The sequence below is a fragment of the Sciurus vulgaris genome, assembly GCF_902686455.1.
Source record: "Sciurus vulgaris genome assembly, chromosome: 11".
In the NCBI taxonomy this organism is placed as follows: domain Eukaryota; kingdom Metazoa; phylum Chordata; class Mammalia; order Rodentia; family Sciuridae; genus Sciurus; species Sciurus vulgaris.
This window is the reverse complement of record NC_136472.1, coordinates 114,565,415-114,585,283: the sequence shown is the minus strand read 5'-3', so window position 1 is coordinate 114,585,283 and position 19,869 is coordinate 114,565,415. Positions and strand designations below refer to the sequence as shown.

The 19,869-nt window shown below is 53.9% G+C and overlaps 1 protein-coding gene across 1 annotated transcript; it reads left to right on the top strand.

Moving 5' to 3' along the window:
- Window positions 1–664: 664 nt before the first annotated feature.
- LOC306638733 (uncharacterized protein) lies at window positions 665–17,121 on the top strand. The gene is made up of 5 exons (XM_079102028.1): window positions 665–780; window positions 2,295–2,370; window positions 3,228–3,335; window positions 9,830–10,010; window positions 15,568–17,121. Exons 1-4 carry the CDS (start codon window positions 695–697, stop codon window positions 9,968–9,970), a joined length of 411 nt encoding a protein of 136 aa, XP_078958154.1. The 5' UTR covers window positions 665–694; the 3' UTR covers window positions 9,971–10,010; window positions 15,568–17,121.
- The last annotated feature ends 2,748 nt before the right edge of the window (window positions 17,122–19,869 follow it).

Below are 19,869 nucleotides of genomic sequence, written 5' to 3'. Positions count from 1 at the left end.
CCCAGGGCTGTGAGCAGGTAGGTCCAGAGGGTGGGCTCTGCCACTTCCTGTCAGGTCGTAGCCTTCGGGGTTTTTGGCCTGTCATGACTGAAGAAACTTGATTTCCCCCGGGATCCCCAGGCACCCCTTCTCCACCTAAACTCACCACTCCCAACTTTCCTTCAGGATCCTCACCCGGTCTCCAGAGCAGGGAGGGCAAAGCGCCAATGAGCTCATGTGCTTGTTTAATTGGGGAGGGGAAGGTAATGAAGCTCCTCAACAGGGGTCTTCCCTGCAGGGCCAGAAATGGAATGAGAAGGTGGGGACCCCATCTCTGACACTGCCCAGCGGGCCCCACCCCCCACCTTCACACCCCAGATCCCAGGATCAGAGCAGGGTCTGTAGCTACAGCTCTGGGACCCAGAGGATGAGTTCTGTCCCCCACTAACTAGACAGCCAGCCACTCCCCAAACCGGAATTTGGGGGAGAGGGCAGAGTCCCACGCCAGGGCCTGATTTCCTTACTTTCCTCTTTTTGACCCACTTCACTGACTCTCCCTGGTTCACTTAAGAATCTCTCTCTCTCTCCCCCCCCCCCCCCCCCCACTCTCCCCTCCCTCTCTCTGATACTCTTCCTTGGTCTCCTGGTTCCAGACAAGCCCCTCCCACAGGGAGGCCCCGGAAGTGTGGCCAGGCTCCTGGGGGGCACAGTGGCCATGGTCCTTATCCTTGGCGTGGCTCTCGCCGTCTTCTTTCTGTACCGCCGGCAGCAGAAGAGCCGACTGCGAATGGGCAGTGATGGGTGAGTGCTGGCGAGCCACCCCCAGGGCTCCAGATCCGCTAAACACCTGGCTGTGTCCAGCCTGCCAGGTTCCCCACCTCACCTGTGCAGGAAGACTAACCATCCAGAGTGCTACTGTGCATGGGGTGCCACCCCGAGTATCTACACTGGAACAGGTAGTTTTTGTTTTGTTTTGTTTTGTTTTGGTTTTGGTTGTAGATGGACACAATATCTTTATTTATTTTCGTGTGGTACTGAGGATCGAACCCAGTGCCTCACACATGCTGGGCAATCACTCTACCACTCAGCCACAACCCAGCCCCATGCAGATGTATTTTGCCCTCACAACAACTCAAAGAAATAAGTGCACAGTTATCCACAGATGAGGAACAAGGCACAAAGAGTTTAAATAACTTGCATAATTTTACCTTCTCCCAGCCACTGGCAAGTCATTAGGGCAGGCTGAGGGCCAGAGAGGACAAGGAGGCATAGAGTTCATGGAGGAGCTCACTCATGCCAGGCGCAATGGTGCATGCCTATAATCCCAGAGGCTCAGGAGGCTGAGGCAGAAGGATCAAGAGTTCAAAGCCAGCCTCGGCAGCTTAGCGAGGCCTTAAGCAACTTGCGAGGCCCTGTCTCAAAATAAAAAATTAAAAGAACTGGAGATGTGGCTCAGTGGTTAAGCACCACAAATTCAATTCCTGGTACCAAACAAACTAAAAAAAAAAAAAAAAAAAATCACAATAAATAATATTTTAATTCAAGAAAAAAATTTTTGAAGACCAGGTCTTGCTAAGTTGCCCAGCCTGGCCTTCAACTCCTGGGCTTATGCAGCCCTCCTGCCTCAGCCTCCCAAGTAGCTGGAACTAGAGTTGTATACTATGGGGCCCAGCTTTAATGCATTTTTAAAGATCAAAATGAAGGCAAAAAAATCCATGATGAACAAAACATCAACATTTTAAATAAAGATAGGATCAGTACTGGTGGCGTGCTGAGCCATATTATAGCCTAAGGCAAAAGGGAAAAAATCAGTAATTCTAATCCTGTCTTTATTTAAAATGCTGATATTTTGTTCAGAGATTTGGCATTAATTTTTTTTTGAAAAATATTGCTTTAATATTTATTTATTGTGATGGCTAAGATCTTGGGTGTCCTACACCTTGCACCTGGGGCTTCATTCCCCTGGCCTGGGGCTTCATTCCCCTGGCCTGGGGCCTCATTCCCCTGGCCCTGGTTGGACCCATTGGATTTCCCAATGTTCCTTGGAGGTAGAAACCTGACACTCATGTGACTCCCATACTGCAGAGGTGCTGGGCTAGAGCAGACGCATGGGCAGGTCCCCCTCAGCCTCTACTCACCATGCTGAGTCACCACATTTCCAACTCTGGCCACCCTGGGGGCTTCCTGGGAGCAGAGCCCTGGGGCCTATCATCATGACTGTGGTTCAGGGACCAGAAGTAGTCAAGAAGTCTCACTGGGGCAGAGACCTCCCTGTAAGTCCCTGTGCTGATCTCAACCTCATTCTGTTCTCCCAGGACTGACCTGTCCCCCTCCCAGAAGCTGGAGACTCCTCCTGACAGGCAGAGCCACCTTGCATCTGAAGACATCCAGGTGGGCCTAGGACAGCATAGAACAAGGTCCCTAGACTAGGGGCACAGGAAGGAAAAATGGGAGATGGCCCCAGGGAGAGAATCCAACCCGAAGACAAAGCTGTCGCACCAGCACAGGCCAGCAGGTCCAGGCCTATATCCTGCCCCCACCCTACCCCAGAGATGGCAAATTAAGACCTTCCCTACCCAGGATTCCACCTACCCAGGACCCCCAGAGGAATCTCTTCCCCCACCTCTCAGTCCATGTATTCATTTTAAAAAATGTTTATTAAAAAAAAAAAAAAAAAGAATTTGGATTTGCTGTACCAGGAAAACAAAGAAAAAAGAAAAAAGAAAAAAAAAAAAAAAACACTATAGGAACCACCACCTGTCGTATTTTAATTGAAGTCTATTTGGTATCCATTGGCATACTTTTTTCCAGTAGTTTTTAAAAATGACTTCCCTAAAATGGGTGTGTTCTATCATAATAAATATATGCCTCAATAAAACTGATTTTTTTTTCAAAAAATGACCAAGGCAATATATCCTATGCAAGAATAAAACATTTTCTTTAAAAAGTAAAAAAAAAAAGGAAGGAAGGAAGGAAGGGAGGGAGGAGAAAAGAAAAGAAAAGATTCATTGAAAGAAAAGAAAAGAAAAATGTTCATTGAGTCCTTGCTAGTTGCCTGGCCTGTGCTGGTCCCTGGTAGAGGCGGTGGAGCTAAAGGCGCAGGGTACGTAGCACCCTCCCAGACAGCCGCCATGCTGGTAGGTGCCAGCGTGGCGTGCCGGGAACCTGAGGAAGGGAGTCCCAGTCAACTCTGGTCTGGGCCGGCCGCCTGGGGCAAGGCAGGCAACACTCGCCTCCTTCTCTTCCAGAGTCTCCACCTGGAACCAGGGAGGTGGCAGCAGGAAGAGGAGCTGCCGAAGCTGCCCCTGCAACCCCCCTACTACGACCTGGGCGTCTCCCCCTCCTACCGCCCCTTGGTAAGGAGAACTGAGCAGTGAGAACAGAGCCCCCAGCCCAGCTGCACCTGCCTGGCCATGTGCCCAGCTGCCTTAGCAGAAGAGAGGACAAAGGAGGCTGAGGAGGCCAGGGCCGGGTGGGCCCAGGAAGCCCACTATAGACAGAAGCCTCTACCCATAGGGTGGCACCACTCAGGTACCCTGGCAACGGGGGTGATGCACACTGGGCAGACCAGTGGGAGAGTGGGGCTTCCGTGGAGGCTGAGCCCTGCCTGACACCCAGCTCTTCCTCCCACAAGCTCCATCCCTTGGTTCTGCACCCTGCACCCCAGTTCCCAGTCCTGCCAAAGACCACCAGCAAGCCAGCTCAGCCCCTCCTCCTGGCCCCACTCCCAGCTGCTCAGAGGGCCAGCGTCCACTTGAATGGCTGCCACCTCTGCACACACCCTGTTCCTTTCAGCAGACGTGGAATTTGAGGGGTGGTATCCATACGCTGCCAGCCCAGAGACCCAGACCAAAGCGCCTGGGCCTGAAGATAACACCCTCTCTCCTGGCACTGGTGGGTGAGCCAGGCCTTTGTCTCCATGGTATAGCCATCCTCCCTCTTGGCGGGAAGTACCACTCAAGGCCCACTTAAGTGCCAAATCCCCCCTCCCAGGAGATGGCTTTCCCTTCCAGAGTGCTGGCCCAGAAGATGAAACTAGCCTCCGCCTTCTGATACTATGAAGGAGGCAAAAGACCCCCTGCTGGTCAACTTGGAAGTGGTCTGGAACTCACTGTGGAAGCCCACTCCCCCAAACATATCCTGACCATTCTCCTCCCCATCTGAGGGAGAATCGCATGGCCTAGTCTGTACCGCGTGGCCTGTGGACCCCAACAGAAGAGACCACAGTCACGGTGCAGAGCACCCACATGCCAGCCACCTTGACAGCTGCTTTTCAAACACAATTTGGTTTCCTTACTCTCACAACAATCTGCGTGATAAGTCTTTCATTGCCCCATTGGGTAGATGAGGAAACTGAAGCTCCTCGAAATTAAGAGCTTGCCCAGGATCTCCCAGTGAGCAACTGGGGACAGCATAGTTCAGGCCCGGAATCTTCTGACTCCCAAGTGCGGGCACTGACCCTGCGGCAGCCACTGCGAGGAGCAGAGGCGTGGGAGTTCACATGAAGACAAAGGAGCCCGGAGCCACAGGTGGCAACTCTGGGGATGTGGAGCCCTCTGCAGCCTCAGAGGCCTGGCAGCTGCCTGGAGCCCAGAGAGCAGGCAGGTAGCCCTGAATGTGGGCGAGGTCGAATGGAAGGGGGAGACCCACTGCTGCCAGTACAGAGAAAGCCATGCCCCATCCAGGATTTGCCAAATCAGTCTCCTTCAGCCTCTAGTCAACTTACTTGTCAGAGCTGTGGGAGGAACAGGAGGAAGGAGAGAGGGCCTGAGGCATGGAGGGAAAATACGATGGAAGTTAGAGATCTGGAAAGTCATGGAAGACTCAGTGGGACCCCCTGGAGAGCGGGCCTAGGCTCAGCATAAAATCGCAAAGATATAACAGGACAGCTGCAGCTGGCCCTAATCCCCATGAACAAGTTCCCCATCCTGCTCTCTGACTGCTGCCCCCTCAGCCTGGCATGCACAGCCCTCCCTGGGGACATGGGAGGAGCCAGGCCATGCCTGGCAGCTCTAGCCCAAGGAGAGCATCCATGCCGTGGGCCCCCCTGCACACTCCTCCTCTCCCACCGCCTCCCTCATCCGAGCACCAGGCCCAGCAAAGGACCGTCCCTCCTCAGGCTCTGCTTGAGTTGAATTGATGAAGTCCCTGGATGAGTTTATCCATTCAATAGCCTCTTGGGACAAAGGGCAGAGGGAGCCACGTCTACCCCACAGCCATGGGCAGGAGGAGCCAGATGGGTCAAGGAGAGGGTTTCTCCAACCGTGTCCTACATGAGCTCTGAGCCATGTGACAAGGGTATCCAGGTGGACAGATGCTTTTAAGAATGGCCTGTGGGGTGGTTGAGGAGGTCCCAGGAGAAGGGAAACCCTGGCATCCCAGGGAGGCTCCATTGTTGTTGCCAAGAAAGTAATTCCTTTTGGCTTCCAGAGCAATTACTGGGCCAGGCAAGAATTTATCCCCAGTACTCTGGTTTGTTGTCAGTGCTGCTTGTATACAAGTCACATTATTGATGTTGTCATCAATTCTCCTTCTCAACAAGTTGTAAGAGAGAGCACAGCAGAGCATGCACCATTCACCAAGGCAGGACTTGGGGGGTGGGAGAGCTGGAAGGCTGCAGAGAGCCTGGGGGGCCAGCCATCGAAGGTTCCTTCAAACTCAGTGGCCCCTCTCTGTGTAGATCAGGTCCATGCTGCACATGCACCCAGGGGTGCTAAGATCATGGCTCCCTTTCTTGTCTGCCAAGGTTTCTGGGTTAGGAGTCAAGTGGCAGTTACCATTTGGAGAGCCAGTAGATCTAGGCTAGATCTTCGGGAGGACTTCAGAGGATTCAAAGCTTGTGTCTACAAGAGAAGGGAGAGGAACACAGCCTTCCCCTTAAGGACAGGGGCTTCCAACTCCTCAGCCATATGAGCACAGACAGCCTAGGCTAGAAGCAGATGAGTCGCCCCATTGACCTCAGAGGGATGGAGCAACAGGTAGGGCTGCAGCCCACAATGGTCCCACCGCAGATCTGAGCCATGAGTGTGCACAGCTGCCACGGTGCACCCTGACATGGCAGAGATCTTCTCATCCATCCAGGTGCAGGGAGCAGCTTCTCCATGACTCAGTGAGACTCTCCTTCTGAGGATGGAGCGCCTGTTGCTACAGTGAATTTAGGGCCACTACCAATACTTATCTCTCCACATCCATCCCCAGATCTCCTTGCTGTGCCACCTCTGCAGCAAGTCTTGGTGGCTAAACTACCTGTGTGACCCAGACCTCCATTCCCAAGGCCCTGGGTCCTTGACAAGCATACCCTTCTCATGCAGGCTTGTCATGGGTGTTCTTTCACAGTGAAACCAGAAGACGCACCAAGCAGACCAAGTGTGGGTTCTGCTTCCTCTTCTCTTCCTGAAATGTAGCAGCCGCCTGATTTCTTCCTGCTGATCGGAGTCAACAACCCCTTTTAATATGTGGCTCCTCTTCTTGCCTGATGATTCCTGAACACATGGAGTCCAAGTGTTCTAATCCCAGAACAGCCCTGAATTCCAGCCCAATGGGACCCTCTGCCATGCAGAGTCTAGCACAAAATGATATACCCCTCCTGTTCATTGGGAGCAATGGAAAGTGACTCCTGCTGGCTTTCATCTTTTGGTTCCCAGACCCATATAATCTTCCTTCTGGGGACACAGCACTATTTAGAGGCCTTTCAAAGTATTGCCAAAAAGCTGGTACTTTAGCTGGCATGTAGAAAACTGTTCCAGCAGCTGCAATCGGAGCTACCTCTTGACTGAGCCTCTAGAAGTTGACTGTCCAGGCTACTGTTCCAAAGTACCATGGCCTGGGTGACTCATAAACAAGAGGGATGTGTTTCTCCCAGTTCTGAGATGGCCGAGAGTCAAGGCTGGCAGACTCAGTGTCTGGTGAACCTTCCTGGTTGATGGATGGTGCACATGAGCACCTGGGGCTCCTCCAGAAGAGCACTAATGCCACTCATCTCCTGGAGGGACCAACCCCTGAAGCCATCATCTTGGGGGTTAGCATTTCAACGTATGAATTTAGGGTACACCAGCATTCAGACCATAGCCTCAAGCCTCGTTCTCTAGGAGCCATCTGGTTTCTGTAGAGGCCAGACTGACAGACTAAATGGAGATAAGATAGGGACCACCGGCCAGGGACAGAGGTGGGAGCAGTTTTCAAGGGGGTGATGCCTGTCACCTTGCAGGGCAGAGACCTCTGTGGTGTCCTCCAGCCTGGGTGGCAGCAGCTCCTACCAGGGAAGAGCGGGCCACGTCTGCCTGCTCTGAGGGACAGACAGGGCTCTCTATCCAGTTTCAGGGTCCCAGGTCTTCTGAGCAGGGCCCTTACCTTGGCACAACAAGCCTGCCTGATCAACATCTCCAAGCTCTGCAGTTCCCACTCTGAATCCTGTCTGCTCCTAGCTACGTCCCTCCACTGCAGGAGATGGGGTGTCTCTGGAAGCTTCCAGAAGGTCTCTGGCCCTCACACCAAGCTTTCATTCTTGATGGTTTCCAGTTCTTTTTATTCACTATCAGTGTCCACATGACTTACACAAGGACCAACCATGCTGTCCTTGCAGGCACTGTCCCCTGCATCCCTTTCATATGCTATATCCTTGTACCAGGGACTCTGTCCTTCCTGCCACCAGGCAGTGAGTGAGCAGACCCAAACCTCCACTTTAGCCTTTCTACCTGTCTTCTTGCCTAGCAGGAGCTGCAGGTCACTGCTGACTCCATCTGAGACAGATTCTACAAAGGCTGAAGAGAGGTGCTCAGGGCTCACAGCATCTATAGAACCTCCAGACCCAACTGGAAAGTGCCCCTCCCCCCACCCGGAAGAGCTGCTGCCAAACCACCTTTTGTCATCACTGCCCGGTCTCCCAGTCCTCGCTGGGGGCAAAGCCATGGTTATGCCATACTGACAGTACTGAGTGAAGGACCTACAGAGAGATGTTACCTAGACGCTGATGGTCTCTTGGTAGGAAGTCTCAGTGGAACCTGGGGAGTCGGGGCGGCCCCAGGACACCCCTGGCCCCACCCACCTGAGCTCCCATCCCTAGCCATCCTCACGATGATGGGCATGATAAGAGGGGATCCACTCAGTCCTGCCTCACCACTGGTCATTGTATCCAGTCCCTGCCTCCGCAGCACGGTTCCACACCACCCCAGAGTGGGGACCCCTACATTGGACCCAGGCGGTTATTGCCTCTGAGGCCACAGGGGCGAGGCCAGTCTTGGCTGCCTCCTGGAGGCTTTTCAGCTGCTCCTCCCACACCCTGCTGGCCTTGAAACCTCTTTCCTAGTCGCAGCTATCCTCTAGGCTCTCTGTCTATCCAGCCCGATCCCTTTCCTTCTGTCTTTGACCTCTTATGCCCCCGACCTTCTCCCGGGGGCTCTTTCCTTCTGGAAAAGAGGTGTCCTCTCCATCCTCCACTCCGGCGGCTCTGGAAGCACAGAGGACAGAGGGACAAGGTGTCAGGTTATGACTCTCACTTGTAAGAAATCAGGAACTAATTGCACTAATCTTAGCCCTGCCATGTGTCCTGATGGGCATTGCTGGAGGGTAACTAAGATCAGGACACAGCCTTGTCTGCTGCCCAGGCCACCAACCAGGGAAGAGTGGCCCACAGCATGGGGCCAGCTCAGGGGCTCCCCTCCCACAGTACAGAGTCCCCATCCTGCTCCAGCCTCCTGCCCTGCTGGCCTGGGAGACCCCCTAAGTCTCCTGGGGCCCTGCTCTGTGGACAGGATGCTGTCTGCCATCTGCATTGGCACTAATCTGAGAGCAGAAGGCTGAGGGAAAATCCCGAGATGAGAGCTAGAAGGTCCTTGGGTCTCAAGTCACTGTCACATTTTGCTGATGGGGAAACTGAGAACCTGCGGGGGAGAGTCACTCAGTGTGACTCAGTGGTGCTAACTCCCAGCTATGGCAGGGAGGGCTCTGCTTTTCCACTGACCCCAGTAAAATTCCTAAATCAAACTAAGGCCCAGGTAATGCAGGGCCATGGAGCAGCCCGGGTGGGAATTAGTGCCCCTGGCTGTAACGATAGAGATAACGCTCATAAATTTTATTTCTTCGTTTTACAAATGAAAAGCTAGGCTGGGGTGGATTGAACAGTGTTCCCAACAAGCCACAGCAAGTGGCCCAGCTAAAATCCAAAGCCTGGTGCTTGGTCTCCACATTCCGCTTAATGCCTTCCGGGCTCTGCTGCAGACAGCTGTGACCCCAGTACAGCATGGCCCTTCTCCAGACCTGTTTCTTCCCTCTGCAAAATGAGAGAGTGGGCCTAAGTCATCTCTCAGAGCCAAGCGCTGTGGAGCCAAGAGTGGGATGCTAACTCCCAGCTGTGGCAGGGAGGGCTCTGCTTTTCCTGCCTCTGCCCACCCATGCCCAGGACCTCAGGAGGCACAGCCTAGCAGAGCACGTAAATGCCTTGTGGTCCGTTCATCTTCTAAATGTTTTTCTTCGTTTTTAATGATTTCTCCCCCAGTACTGGGGACTGAAGCCAGGGGCATTTTATCATTGAGCTACACCCCCAGCCCTTTTTTATATATTTTATTTTGAGACAGGGTCTCACTAAATTGCCCAGGCAGACCTCAAACTTGCAATCCTCCTGCCTCAGCCTCCTGAGTAGCTGGGAGTACAAGCATGTGCCACCAATGAATTCACTTTCTGATTCTCTCTCTTCCCCCCTTCCCCCAATCCTCCATGTCCCCCTTTCCTGTCTCATGTTTCCACGGCACACCCGACCTCCCCCTTCATCCCAAATACTGTTCCTGGGCTGCTTCATCCCGGGCCTGACAATGGATGCTCCCCCTGCCCTCTCTCCCTTCTACCCCGTCCCTAGGAGTCTGGCCTAAAGGACACTGACATCTACTATGCAGAGCTGGACACCTCGGCCCTGGAACTCATGCCAGGGCCACGGACTACTGTGCCGGGCCCTGGTGAGGTTGTGGAATATGCCACCATCCAGCTGAGCCCACCCTAGCTCATGACCCTTAGTGGCCCACCCTGCTTCTGGACTACAGGTACACCCTGCCCGACACCTGCCTGCTCGGCTGGCCCTCCTCAGCCCTCCCATCGGTGCCTGACTGTGGGCGGCTGGAGGGAGGCCAGGCTGGGGCCCTGCAATGGAAAGAGGGAAGGTGGGCAGGGACCAGACGGGTGCAGAGGAAGGAATGGGGACCAGAAGCCCAGGGGTCTGGAAAGTAGTGGCCTTTCTGCCACTGACTTGTGTCACCCTAAGCACATGGTGTCCTTGTCCATGAGCCTCATCTCCCCACCTGAGTCACCTCCAGGGCTCCTTCCTGCTCCAACAGGCCCCATTCTTCTCACCGCCTGCATCACTGTGGCCCCTTAGCCTTCACCAGACACCCGGATGCTCCGCTTTATTTTCTTATCAAGGGGCCTCTAGGGTCAAGACTATGTGCTCACATCCCCCCTTGATCTCCCTTGGTCCAGCTGAACAGATAAATGAGACCAACCTTCATTGAGCAGCTGCTCCCACCAGCCACTGTGCTGAGGACTTGGGGTCCAGGGAGGTCCCTGGCCTCAAGGGATTCCCAGTAAGGTGGTCAGCTCAGGGCCCCTAAGCCCTTGGCTGAAGGAGAGCTCATGGGCTCTGCAGAGGGTGAGTAGTGAACTGGGCCTTGGAAGACACCAAGAGTTCCCTGGAGGCCACAGAGCAGAGAACCCAGACCTTGACTCTGGAGATGGCTAGATGAGGGGAGCTTCAGGAAACACGCACTTCCTGCCCTCAGGAGACATCACAGGAAGTTAATGGTCCCTCGGACCAAACACCTGGATCCACAGGGCTGGCGCCTCAGGTCAACGGCTCCACCCTCTGGCTACTGATGAGGAAACCTGTCTGGAGGCGCTTGTGCTTGAACTGTTTTGGGGGTTGAGTAGGTGGGGGGACAGAGGAAAGGACAGCAGGCAGGGGTGGGGTGGACTGGCCAGAAGGGATAGACAGTGCTGAGTGTGAAGGAGGGCTGGTGCAGGGGATGGCCCAAGAGGGGCTCCTCTGGAGACCCCTGAAGAATGTTCCAGCCTCCCACATTGCAGTCTGGTTCTGAGACCCACATATAGCCAGGACTCTGCCCACCGCACCCCACAGTTGTTCCCATGCCACCACGCCTCAGCAGGCATCGTCTCCAGTCACCTCTACAGGTGGGCTATTTGGCCTCTACCCTGTTAGGGACACAACAGTAAAGAGCAGGGAAGCAAGGTCACCTGCACAGCCATCCTAGGAGAGCCCAGCCCTGGCTCTGTCCCTCCCTGCTCCAGCTCCTCCTCACCTCTCAGGCGGTTCTATGGGGTGCCTGTGATGTCCCCTTCCAGGGATGGGCCACCGCAGCTTCTTGTGAGGTCTGACCCAGGAGGGGCCCAACAGTAGGAGTAAGGCCTGAGGCTCAGGGTGCGGGAGGCTCGCTAGGGGGGCAGAAAAAAGCTATTAATCCTATAAATCCTAATTTGGAAACCCTCCCAGTCTCTCTGAAGTACACGGAGCTGGGCGGGTATAATCCCAGGCGCTCCTGGCGGGAACCCAAAGAAAAGAGCGTTCGGCCACCTCCCTTCTTGGTTTTCACTTGCCAAACATTCCCACCCTCTGCAGAGCCAGTGGGGAGGGGGCATCCCCTGCCCCCTGCCCAGAGAGGGCCTCTGTTTGGGTCCAGAGTCTGAAAGGGAGTGGAGCAGGGTGCCCAGGATGAGGGAGGAGCTACACGGACCTGAGGGGGCCGGAGGGTGGGGTGGGTGGGGAGGGGAGGAGGCTGCCCAGCTTGGGATTAGCCCTGTCTGCCAGGGAGCCCCTTCCCACCACGTTCTCCCTCGCCTGCCTGGGGCAGCCCCCCAGGAGGAACTCGGCTGTCAGACAGGAACAGGTGCACAGCCACACGGCAGAGTCTCTCAAGCACACAACCCTTCCCACCCCCTCAATTGGGGTGCAGGCCGAGCCACAGACCCCAAGAAAAGCACCCGTGTGAGCTCCTCGCCTCCCCCTCACTGCATCCCCAGGGCCATTTGATGCCTTCCCTGAGGCCTGGGCCAGGAACTTGCTGGAATCTCTGGACCCTTAGACGCCAATAAGCAACCTGTGACAGAGCCAGCCAGCCAAAGGTGGAGAGGAGGTGGAACCTCAGGCTGGGGCGTCACTGTGCAGGCTCAACAGGAGCCCAGACTCCTGGGCAGGAGGGGCTGGGAACTGGGGCCCAGCTACCTGCCCTCAGCCCTGGCCCTCCTGTCTCCCACCTGGCCTGGCCTGGCCTGGCTCTCCTGTCTGCCCTCAGCAATTCCTTACCCCAGCCCCTCGCTCCCCCTCTCCCCCGCTGCCGGCTTCCCTGTTCTCCGTCACACATCTGTTTCCCTCTCCTATCTCCTGCCCCCTACCTATGCACACGCGCGCGCGCGCACACACACACACACACACACACACACTTTCCACCCCCACTCTGCCTTTTCATCTCCCCCTCCTCCAACTCTCCCCCCTGAAGTTGCTGGTTCCAGAGGCCAGGACTTCAAAAGAAGATCAAAGCTCAGTTCCCCCATCAAAGCCCAGGCTCTGCCGAGAGCACCCCACCCCTGCCAGACTGTAACTCTCCCTGACAGGCCGGGGGTCCTGCATCCCAGCCCCTGGGAAGCACATTCCCAGCCAAAGTCCAGTACTGGAGAGATCACTAGGTTAGGTGGAAAGCTTCCAGTGTTGGGGGTTCAGAGAATCAGCCAAAAATCTGACATGGCCGGGCGCTTCCTGATGATGTGACCTTAGGCAAGGCACTGAACCTCTCTGACCCAGGGTTACATCATGTTTCAAACAGGGCTATTATCAAATTTACAGGATTGTTGAGTGAAATAAAAGAGAGAATGCAAGCCGGGCGCGGTGGCACATGCCTGTAATCCCAGCAGCTCGGGAGGCTGAGGCAGGAGGATCGTGAGTACAAAGCCAGCCTCAGCAAAAGCAAGGGCTAAGCAACTCATTGAGACACTGTCTCTAAATAAAATGCAAAATAGGGCTGGGGATGAAGCTTAGTGATTAAGCACCTCTGGGTTCAATCCCCCATACAAAAAAAGAGAGAACGAATACAGGTGTCTAGTACCCTGCCTGTTTGTAGGTGCTCATTAAACTGTTGCTCTTAACATTGGTCTTATTACAAAGTATTACAAAGTCCTCCAACTCGGGAGTTTGTGGAGATGAGAGTGTGTGCCAAGGAGGAAGGCCTAGTGCTGTCGGAAGGACGGGCCCTAACATCCCCAGTTCTGGGCCACACTCCACCCAGAGGCTCCATCTGAACTCACTCTCTGGACTGGGCCTCCCAGGAGACCATGGCCACTTCAAAGCCCCCATCATCTCCAGCCAGGCATCCACTCTGCCCTGACTGGACTCCTGGCCCATGGTCACAGCTCCCAGAGCCTCTGGCCCCAGGCCTCCTCCTCCCTCAGCCAGCCCACATCTTAGGAGCTGATGGCGTCTGGATGGGGTGGGAGGTGGGGCTGAAGCGGAGGCTACTCTTAAAAACTGCTCTTGGCTCTGAACTTCAGGGAACTTAAGGGATAATGTGTCTTGAGTAAGTCTCTAACCCTCCCGAGCTTGTTTTCTCATTTGTAAAATAACGGGTTAGCTGCTGCCTCAGATCCTCCTCAGGAGGCGGACTCCACATGCATTATAATTTTAAAGAACTGAGGAGGTAGATCTCAAGGACCTTGGTGATCCCACAGGACCAGAGACACAGGAGGCCCTGAACCCTGGGCCGGGCACCCCCCACCATGGGCAGGTGCAGACACTCACTGTTTCTCTGAGCCCCTGAAGCTCAATGGTCCTGTTTTACCAAGCAACTGTCCCAGGCTCAGGAGGTCACGCACTGAGTAGGGGCAGAGCCACGAAGTAACTACACCCTTCTCAGGTTCTCCTCCTTGCACCAAGTGACGGGATTGTTCTTCCCAGGTCATAAATGAGTGTGTGGACGCTCAGATCCAAGGTACAAAGACAAACCTCCATACTGCTGGCCGCCCAGCCCGGGACCCGCCCACCTCCAACCCACATGCCCAGTACTGGCCCTTCCCTGGAGCCTGCCTGGATGTCTCCCCTCCTCCTCCCGTGTCCCTCCCTGACTCCCTGGTGCCAGGGATCCCTGTGACAGCATCCCACACACCTGATCCTGCGCAGCGTCCTGGCTCCACAATCCACAATCCAACAGCAGCACCGTAGGCCCTGAGAGGCTGGTGCAGGGCGCCCCGGCAGAGCTGCCTGCAGTGGTGGGAGCCATACCGGTGCTGTCCCCTAAGGAGCCTCGGCCACATGAGGCACTGAGCACTTGAACTATGACTAGAGCCACAGAGGAACTGATGTCATTAATTACGCTCATGTTAATGTTATTCGATTTTATCTCAAAGATGGGTGGCTAGAAGCTGCCATACTCGTCAGCACAGATAGAGTCACCCTAGCGGCTCTGGCCTCTGTTCCCCTCACATATGTACACACAGCAGTGGATATTTTGGAAACAGGATTATGGGATATGCTGGAAGGTAAGATGTGCAAGAAAAATTCTTGGTTCCTGAATCCCCCAGCCCAGGGCAGCATCCATGGAGCCCCAAACAGCCCATTGCCCAAAGTGGCCAGGCACAGGGAAGTGGGGACAAGCAGAAGGCCAGTGCTGCCCTGAGAAGCCAGTGGCCCCTTGCCCAGCAAACACCTGAGTCCTGAGTAGTCTGCAGACTGAGCCCCGAAGGCTGGACCCACCATCCCAGTCCTTGGTTGAGGGTTTCATTCCCTTCCTGAGGGTGGCCTTTGCTCCTGGGCTCCTCTGCCTCTCAGATGCTCTTCTCTCTCTCCAGGGAGGGGCTTGATAGCCTAATGGCCCAAGTCTTAGGTTCAACCTCATGGGAGGCTAGAAGCCACAAAGGTCAGACAGAAGAAGCGAGAAAAGACAACTGGGAGGCCTTCCCGGGAGGCAGACAGACTGGTCAGTCATTAGGTCAGGCACTCTGCTCCTCCATCCTCAGAGGACAATGAAGACGCCAGTTGCCTTGGCCCTCTGGCAAGTCAGACCCTGGAAAACAGCAGGTGGGAGGCAGCGCTCCCCCTGCTGGGAAGACCAGGAAATGCACCCACCGCCACACCCTGGATGGGGCGCCACACCCTGGATGGGGCGCCTCCGTCAAGCTCAGCTCCCACAGGGAAGCTGCCATGCGACTTCGGTGGGGACGGGAGGCAAAACAGAATGGCCAGCACCCTCAAACATCCTCGCCAGGGCTCAGGGTGGTGAGAAGCCAAAGGAATGTCAGTTCAGGGCCCCAGGAGCGAACTCGCTGCCCGCAAGCCTCCCACTCCCTCTCCAGAGAGATTGCCCTTCCACTTGCTCCTCTGGACCCTGACTCTGATGCAGGGGAGGAACGGGTCCCTGCTCCCTCTTATTCATGTGTGCCCTTCATGGAGGGGGAGAATAAGGACCATCTCCAGGCTCACGGAGAGGATGGAAAGGACAGAGGTGGGCAGTGAGGGCGTTTGGCTCCGGGGCCTGGAGCAGGCCGGGCATCCCATATCCCAGTGCTCTTCCTCGGCCTCCCTCTTCCTCTCCTCTCTTTCCCTAGAATTCCAGGATGAGGACTCCACTCCCAGGACCTCAGAGCTGACACCAGGAAGACAGTTGCCTGGAGCTGGCTGTCCACCTGTGCCTGGGACCACTCCTCCAGCCTCCTTCCACTGGCCTCCCTGGGCTGCTGTCCCCCACAGCACCCATGAGAGGCCACTGGGCCCCTTGCACATGTACCCTGCACCCATCTGCTGCTTGCAGGCTGGCCAGGGGGTTCCCTGCTCCCAACCTGCAGGTTCTCAGCCTCACTTCCTTCAGCCCCACTGCCAGGGTGAACTCAAGAGTGAATGACAGAGTCTGACCCCCATGGGTGAGCACAGTCAGGGTCAGGGGAGGTGGGTGTGCTCTCCACCCCCACATATTCCCCATCCTCTCACAGACGCTTCCAGACTCCCCCTCGGCCTCCCAGGCTCAGCGCCAGCCAGGCCACCAAGCCAGAGACCCCTACCTATCCTCTGGGAAGCCGAGCCATCGATGCAAATGAGCTGACCCCAGCACCCCACATCACCTCCAGGCTCAAAACCAACGTCCTTCTTGCTACCAGCTACCATCTCAGCCATCATGGTAGATCTCCTAAGGGGTTCAGCAACATGGACCAGACCACAGCCTCTGCCTGCCCCTCAGGGCCTGGGTGACCTGGGTCTGGCCAAGCCCCTTTGCCCAGCTTCAGGGCCCAGAAATCCAAAGGAGGCCTAGGGTCTCCCAGATTGTGAACTCCTCTTCCTGCTGGGGGTTAGGAAGCTTCAGGCTAGGGGCAACTCCGGAGCCAGCCCGGGGGCCAGGTGGAGAGGGCCCTGGGAGGCTGCCTCTGCCCTCCCTCCCTTAGACCTGCCTGCAGACCCCGTGAGGGCTGGGGAAGTGCCAGGGCCAGCAGTCACAGTGGCCAGAGCACTGCATGAGGAGTCTGCAAAACTCCTTGCACCTGGGCCAGAGGGGGCCAAGGCTATGGGGAAACCAGAGGGGCTCAGGTGGGTGGGGCAGAGACCTCAGCCTTAGGGCAGCCCAGGAAAGCCCCATCTCCTACAGGGGGTTCATCTTCTTCCAAATTCCTAGTCGGATCTCAGATTCCCAGGGGCTGAAGAGGCACCAAGCCTGACCCTGCCAACCACAGCTCAGTTCTAATCCCCAAACTGGGGGCGCGCACACGTGCGCACACACACACACATACACACACAGAAGGTCTAGACCCCAGGAACATGCAGACCTCACGTCGGTCTGTTAACATCACTCCATTCGTTACAAGGAAGGAGACAGTATATCACAGTCACTCTGTCCTGATTTCAATAAGGCATTTGTCCAAATGTGGACAAGACAGAGAAACGTGGGCTTCACAGTACAGTGAAGTGGACTGGAAACATCTGTCCACTCATGCCAGGAGGTTTGTAGAGTGGTCTCGCCCAGTTGATTCTTTTCAACTTTCTTATTGTTTCCTTGAATGAAGAAATTGTGCTTACTCAAACTCTGTGGGTGAAAGAGGAATTAGGAATAATCTACACAGTTAAATTGGCAATCCAAAATATTTGTAAAAGATGGAAGATTCGATGAAAATCAAAAACAAAACAGAACAGAGATTAATGTAAAGTCTATTGTTTAGTTTCAAAACTCAGTCACATACCTTTGGGATTAGAGATTCCTGGTTTGGTTGCAGTTCATGGAAACTATTTCATTGACTAAATGTTTACAATGAATTAACAGCTTTTGGGGGTTGCTTAAGAGGATAGATGCAGCCTAAGAGCCAGTTACCTTAGCTGTTCAATGAATTACATTAATGTTCCCAGTTTTGTGTGTGTGTGTGTGTGTGTGTGTGTGTGTGTGTGTGTGTGTTATTTTCACCTATTTCTACTCCGTTAGCCTCAGCCTCTCCACTTTGCCTTCAGGTTAGCTACCCTCCTGATCACAAGGCGACAACCACAGTTCCAGGTATCACATCTAGGTTAAAATTTGTAATAGAAGAAGAGACCTGGGCTGGGGAGATGGCTCAGCTGGTAGAGTGCTTGCCTCACAAGCACAAGGCACTGAGTTCGATCCCCAGTACTGCAAAAAAAAAAAAAAAAAAAAAAAAAAAGGAAGGAGAGACCTGTTCTGTATCTTTTAAAAATCTTTTCCAAAAGCCCCCTGGTAGGCTTCCCCTCTACCTCATCAGTTAGAGTTGTGTCATCTACCCATGCCCTTGCCCAAATCACTCAGCAGGAAGGGAAACGAGTTTGCCACAACTCCTGTGAGTTGTGAATAAAACTCCGGTTTTATTTTTCCCTTCCCAAGTGGAGGAGGGTGGATACTTGATTAAAATCACATTTTATTTAGGAAGACGAAAAGAAAACGTGGAGAGAATAGAGATGACTAAGTAACCAAAAGTCCTTGTTCTATTGGTATTGAACTCTCCATCACTGGAGGCATTGAAATAAAGACTGGATAAAACTTTACAGAGATGTCAGAGGAGATTCTTGCAGTGGGTAAGGGTTGAAAGTAATGAATTTGAGGTCCTTTCCAGGCCAGAAGATGCCTAGCTTCTGTACTTCAATAATCCTCTGTGACTCACATGTAGAAACATTTCTTTAACAAGGAAACATGTCCCTTGTAGAGATCTCATGAGTAGGATTTGGGACCAATCAACACAGTCCCTGTGGGCCAGGTGTCCCTCAGCTGGATGCTGCTCACCCTTCTCTCTCCCAAAGCTTGTCTCCTCTCTGCCACATCCATGCAGCTCGGACACCCCAGGAGACCAGAGTGAAGACGCAGGCGAAGACAGGACAGGGGCTTCTGAGCCAGTCCCAGCCCCTCGAGACCCACTGTCATTGAGTTTCAGGGGCAGAAGGGGAATCCCCTGTACCCTCTGAAGATTCAGTAACAGTCTGATTAAATAAACGACAATAGATTAGTAGAAAAGGTACACACATTTATTGCATCACGGGAGAGTGGGACTCAATAACCTGATACAAGTTAGAAGCTTCTGTACCTTCCTCACAGACGGAAGTGGAAATGAATGAGTCAAAAAAAAAAAAAAAGAAAGAAAGAAAGAAAAAAAGCCTGGGACACAGCCCACATGGACTCTGGATGTGACGTCATTCTAGTCCTCTATGCTGAGAGCTGATCCTCGGGAGGGAGGATCCGGCCTTCAGGTAGACACCCAGGGAGCTTCAGACAGCCCCTCCCAGTGTTTGGGGAAGCAGGGAGCAAGAGACAGGGGGACTGGGAGAAAGTCAGAGAGACCTTGGTTCTGAGGCTGCTTTTTTTAGTTCAAAGTACTCAGCATGTCCAAGCGCCTGGCTTTGGAGTATTGTTTTCTGAGCCCAGCAGAATTAACACCCTCAGCAGCAACAGCATCCGCATCCACGAGCAGCCATTGTGCTGAGACCCAGGAGCCAAAGGAGAGCAGTCCATTTGATTTCGGAGTCAAAGAGCTCACAGCAAAACTGGAGGAAGGGAGACAGAATACATGATGGAACCACAAAATAACAATTCTATTTCTGTAAAACACATGTTAAATCAGCCAGATTTCTTACATCTAAATAGAAAAACAGTAATCCACGATTGGCACTCAGTGACAGATGAGTGGAGACAGACAGAAGGTGCTCTGGGAACACAGAGGAAGAAGAGCAATGTTATTTAAGATTATAGTAATGGAATAACAATTTTCTAAATGGACATTTCCAACCAGGCATGGTGGCACATGCCTGTAATATCAGCGACTCAAGAGGCTGAGGCAGGAGGATCACAAGCTCGAGGCCAGCCTCAGTAAAGTAGCTCATTTCTCAGCAACTTAGTGAGAATTTGTCTCAAAATAAAAAATAAAAAGGACTAGGGATGTAGCTCAGGGGTAAAGCTCCCTGAGTTCAATTCCCAGTGAAAGGAACAAAGTTGCAGCCATTTCTCCCCTGATTCTGCCCCCCACCACACACACACCATTTTTCAATCTAGATTATTAACTTCCTCGTCAGTCATTGGACCAATTAGCTTGCAGGCTCCCACTACTTAAGGGTAGTTTCCTGCTATTAGCGCTCTTTCTCTTTCTCTCACCCCAGGGGCAGATACTTTGTTCCTCTGCTTATTAACATCTCTTGTGTGAGTTCCTGTGTCCAGAGTGGTTTCTGAGTGCTTTTATTGGTGCTGTGACTCGGATGGGCTCTGCTGTAGCCACTTAGGCAAGTGGAATCCCACCTGTTGCCCCAGACGCCTGGACACTGGGCTCACCTTCCATTTGCCCAGAAGCTCAGTTCCACAGCCACCCCCAGCCTTCAGATTGGTGAGTTTTCCCCTAGGTTGACTTAAACACTCCTCTTCTGACCTGAGACACCACCGT

What these genes read in the sequence shown, in the direction of transcription:
- LOC306638733 (XM_079102028.1), top strand. Translation starts at nt 695, where the DNA reads ATGGTCCTTATCCTTGGCGTGGCTCTCGCCGTCTTCTTTCTGTACCGC. An exon ending in TTGCATCTGAAGACATCCAG is followed by an intron (nt 2,371 to 3,227) that starts GTGGGCCTAGGA and finishes CTTCTCTTCCAG; the next exon opens with AGTCTCCACCTGGAACCAGG. An exon ending in CCCCCTCCTACCGCCCCTTG is followed by an intron (nt 3,336 to 9,829) that starts GTAAGGAGAACT and finishes CCCCGTCCCTAG; the next exon opens with GAGTCTGGCCTAAAGGACAC.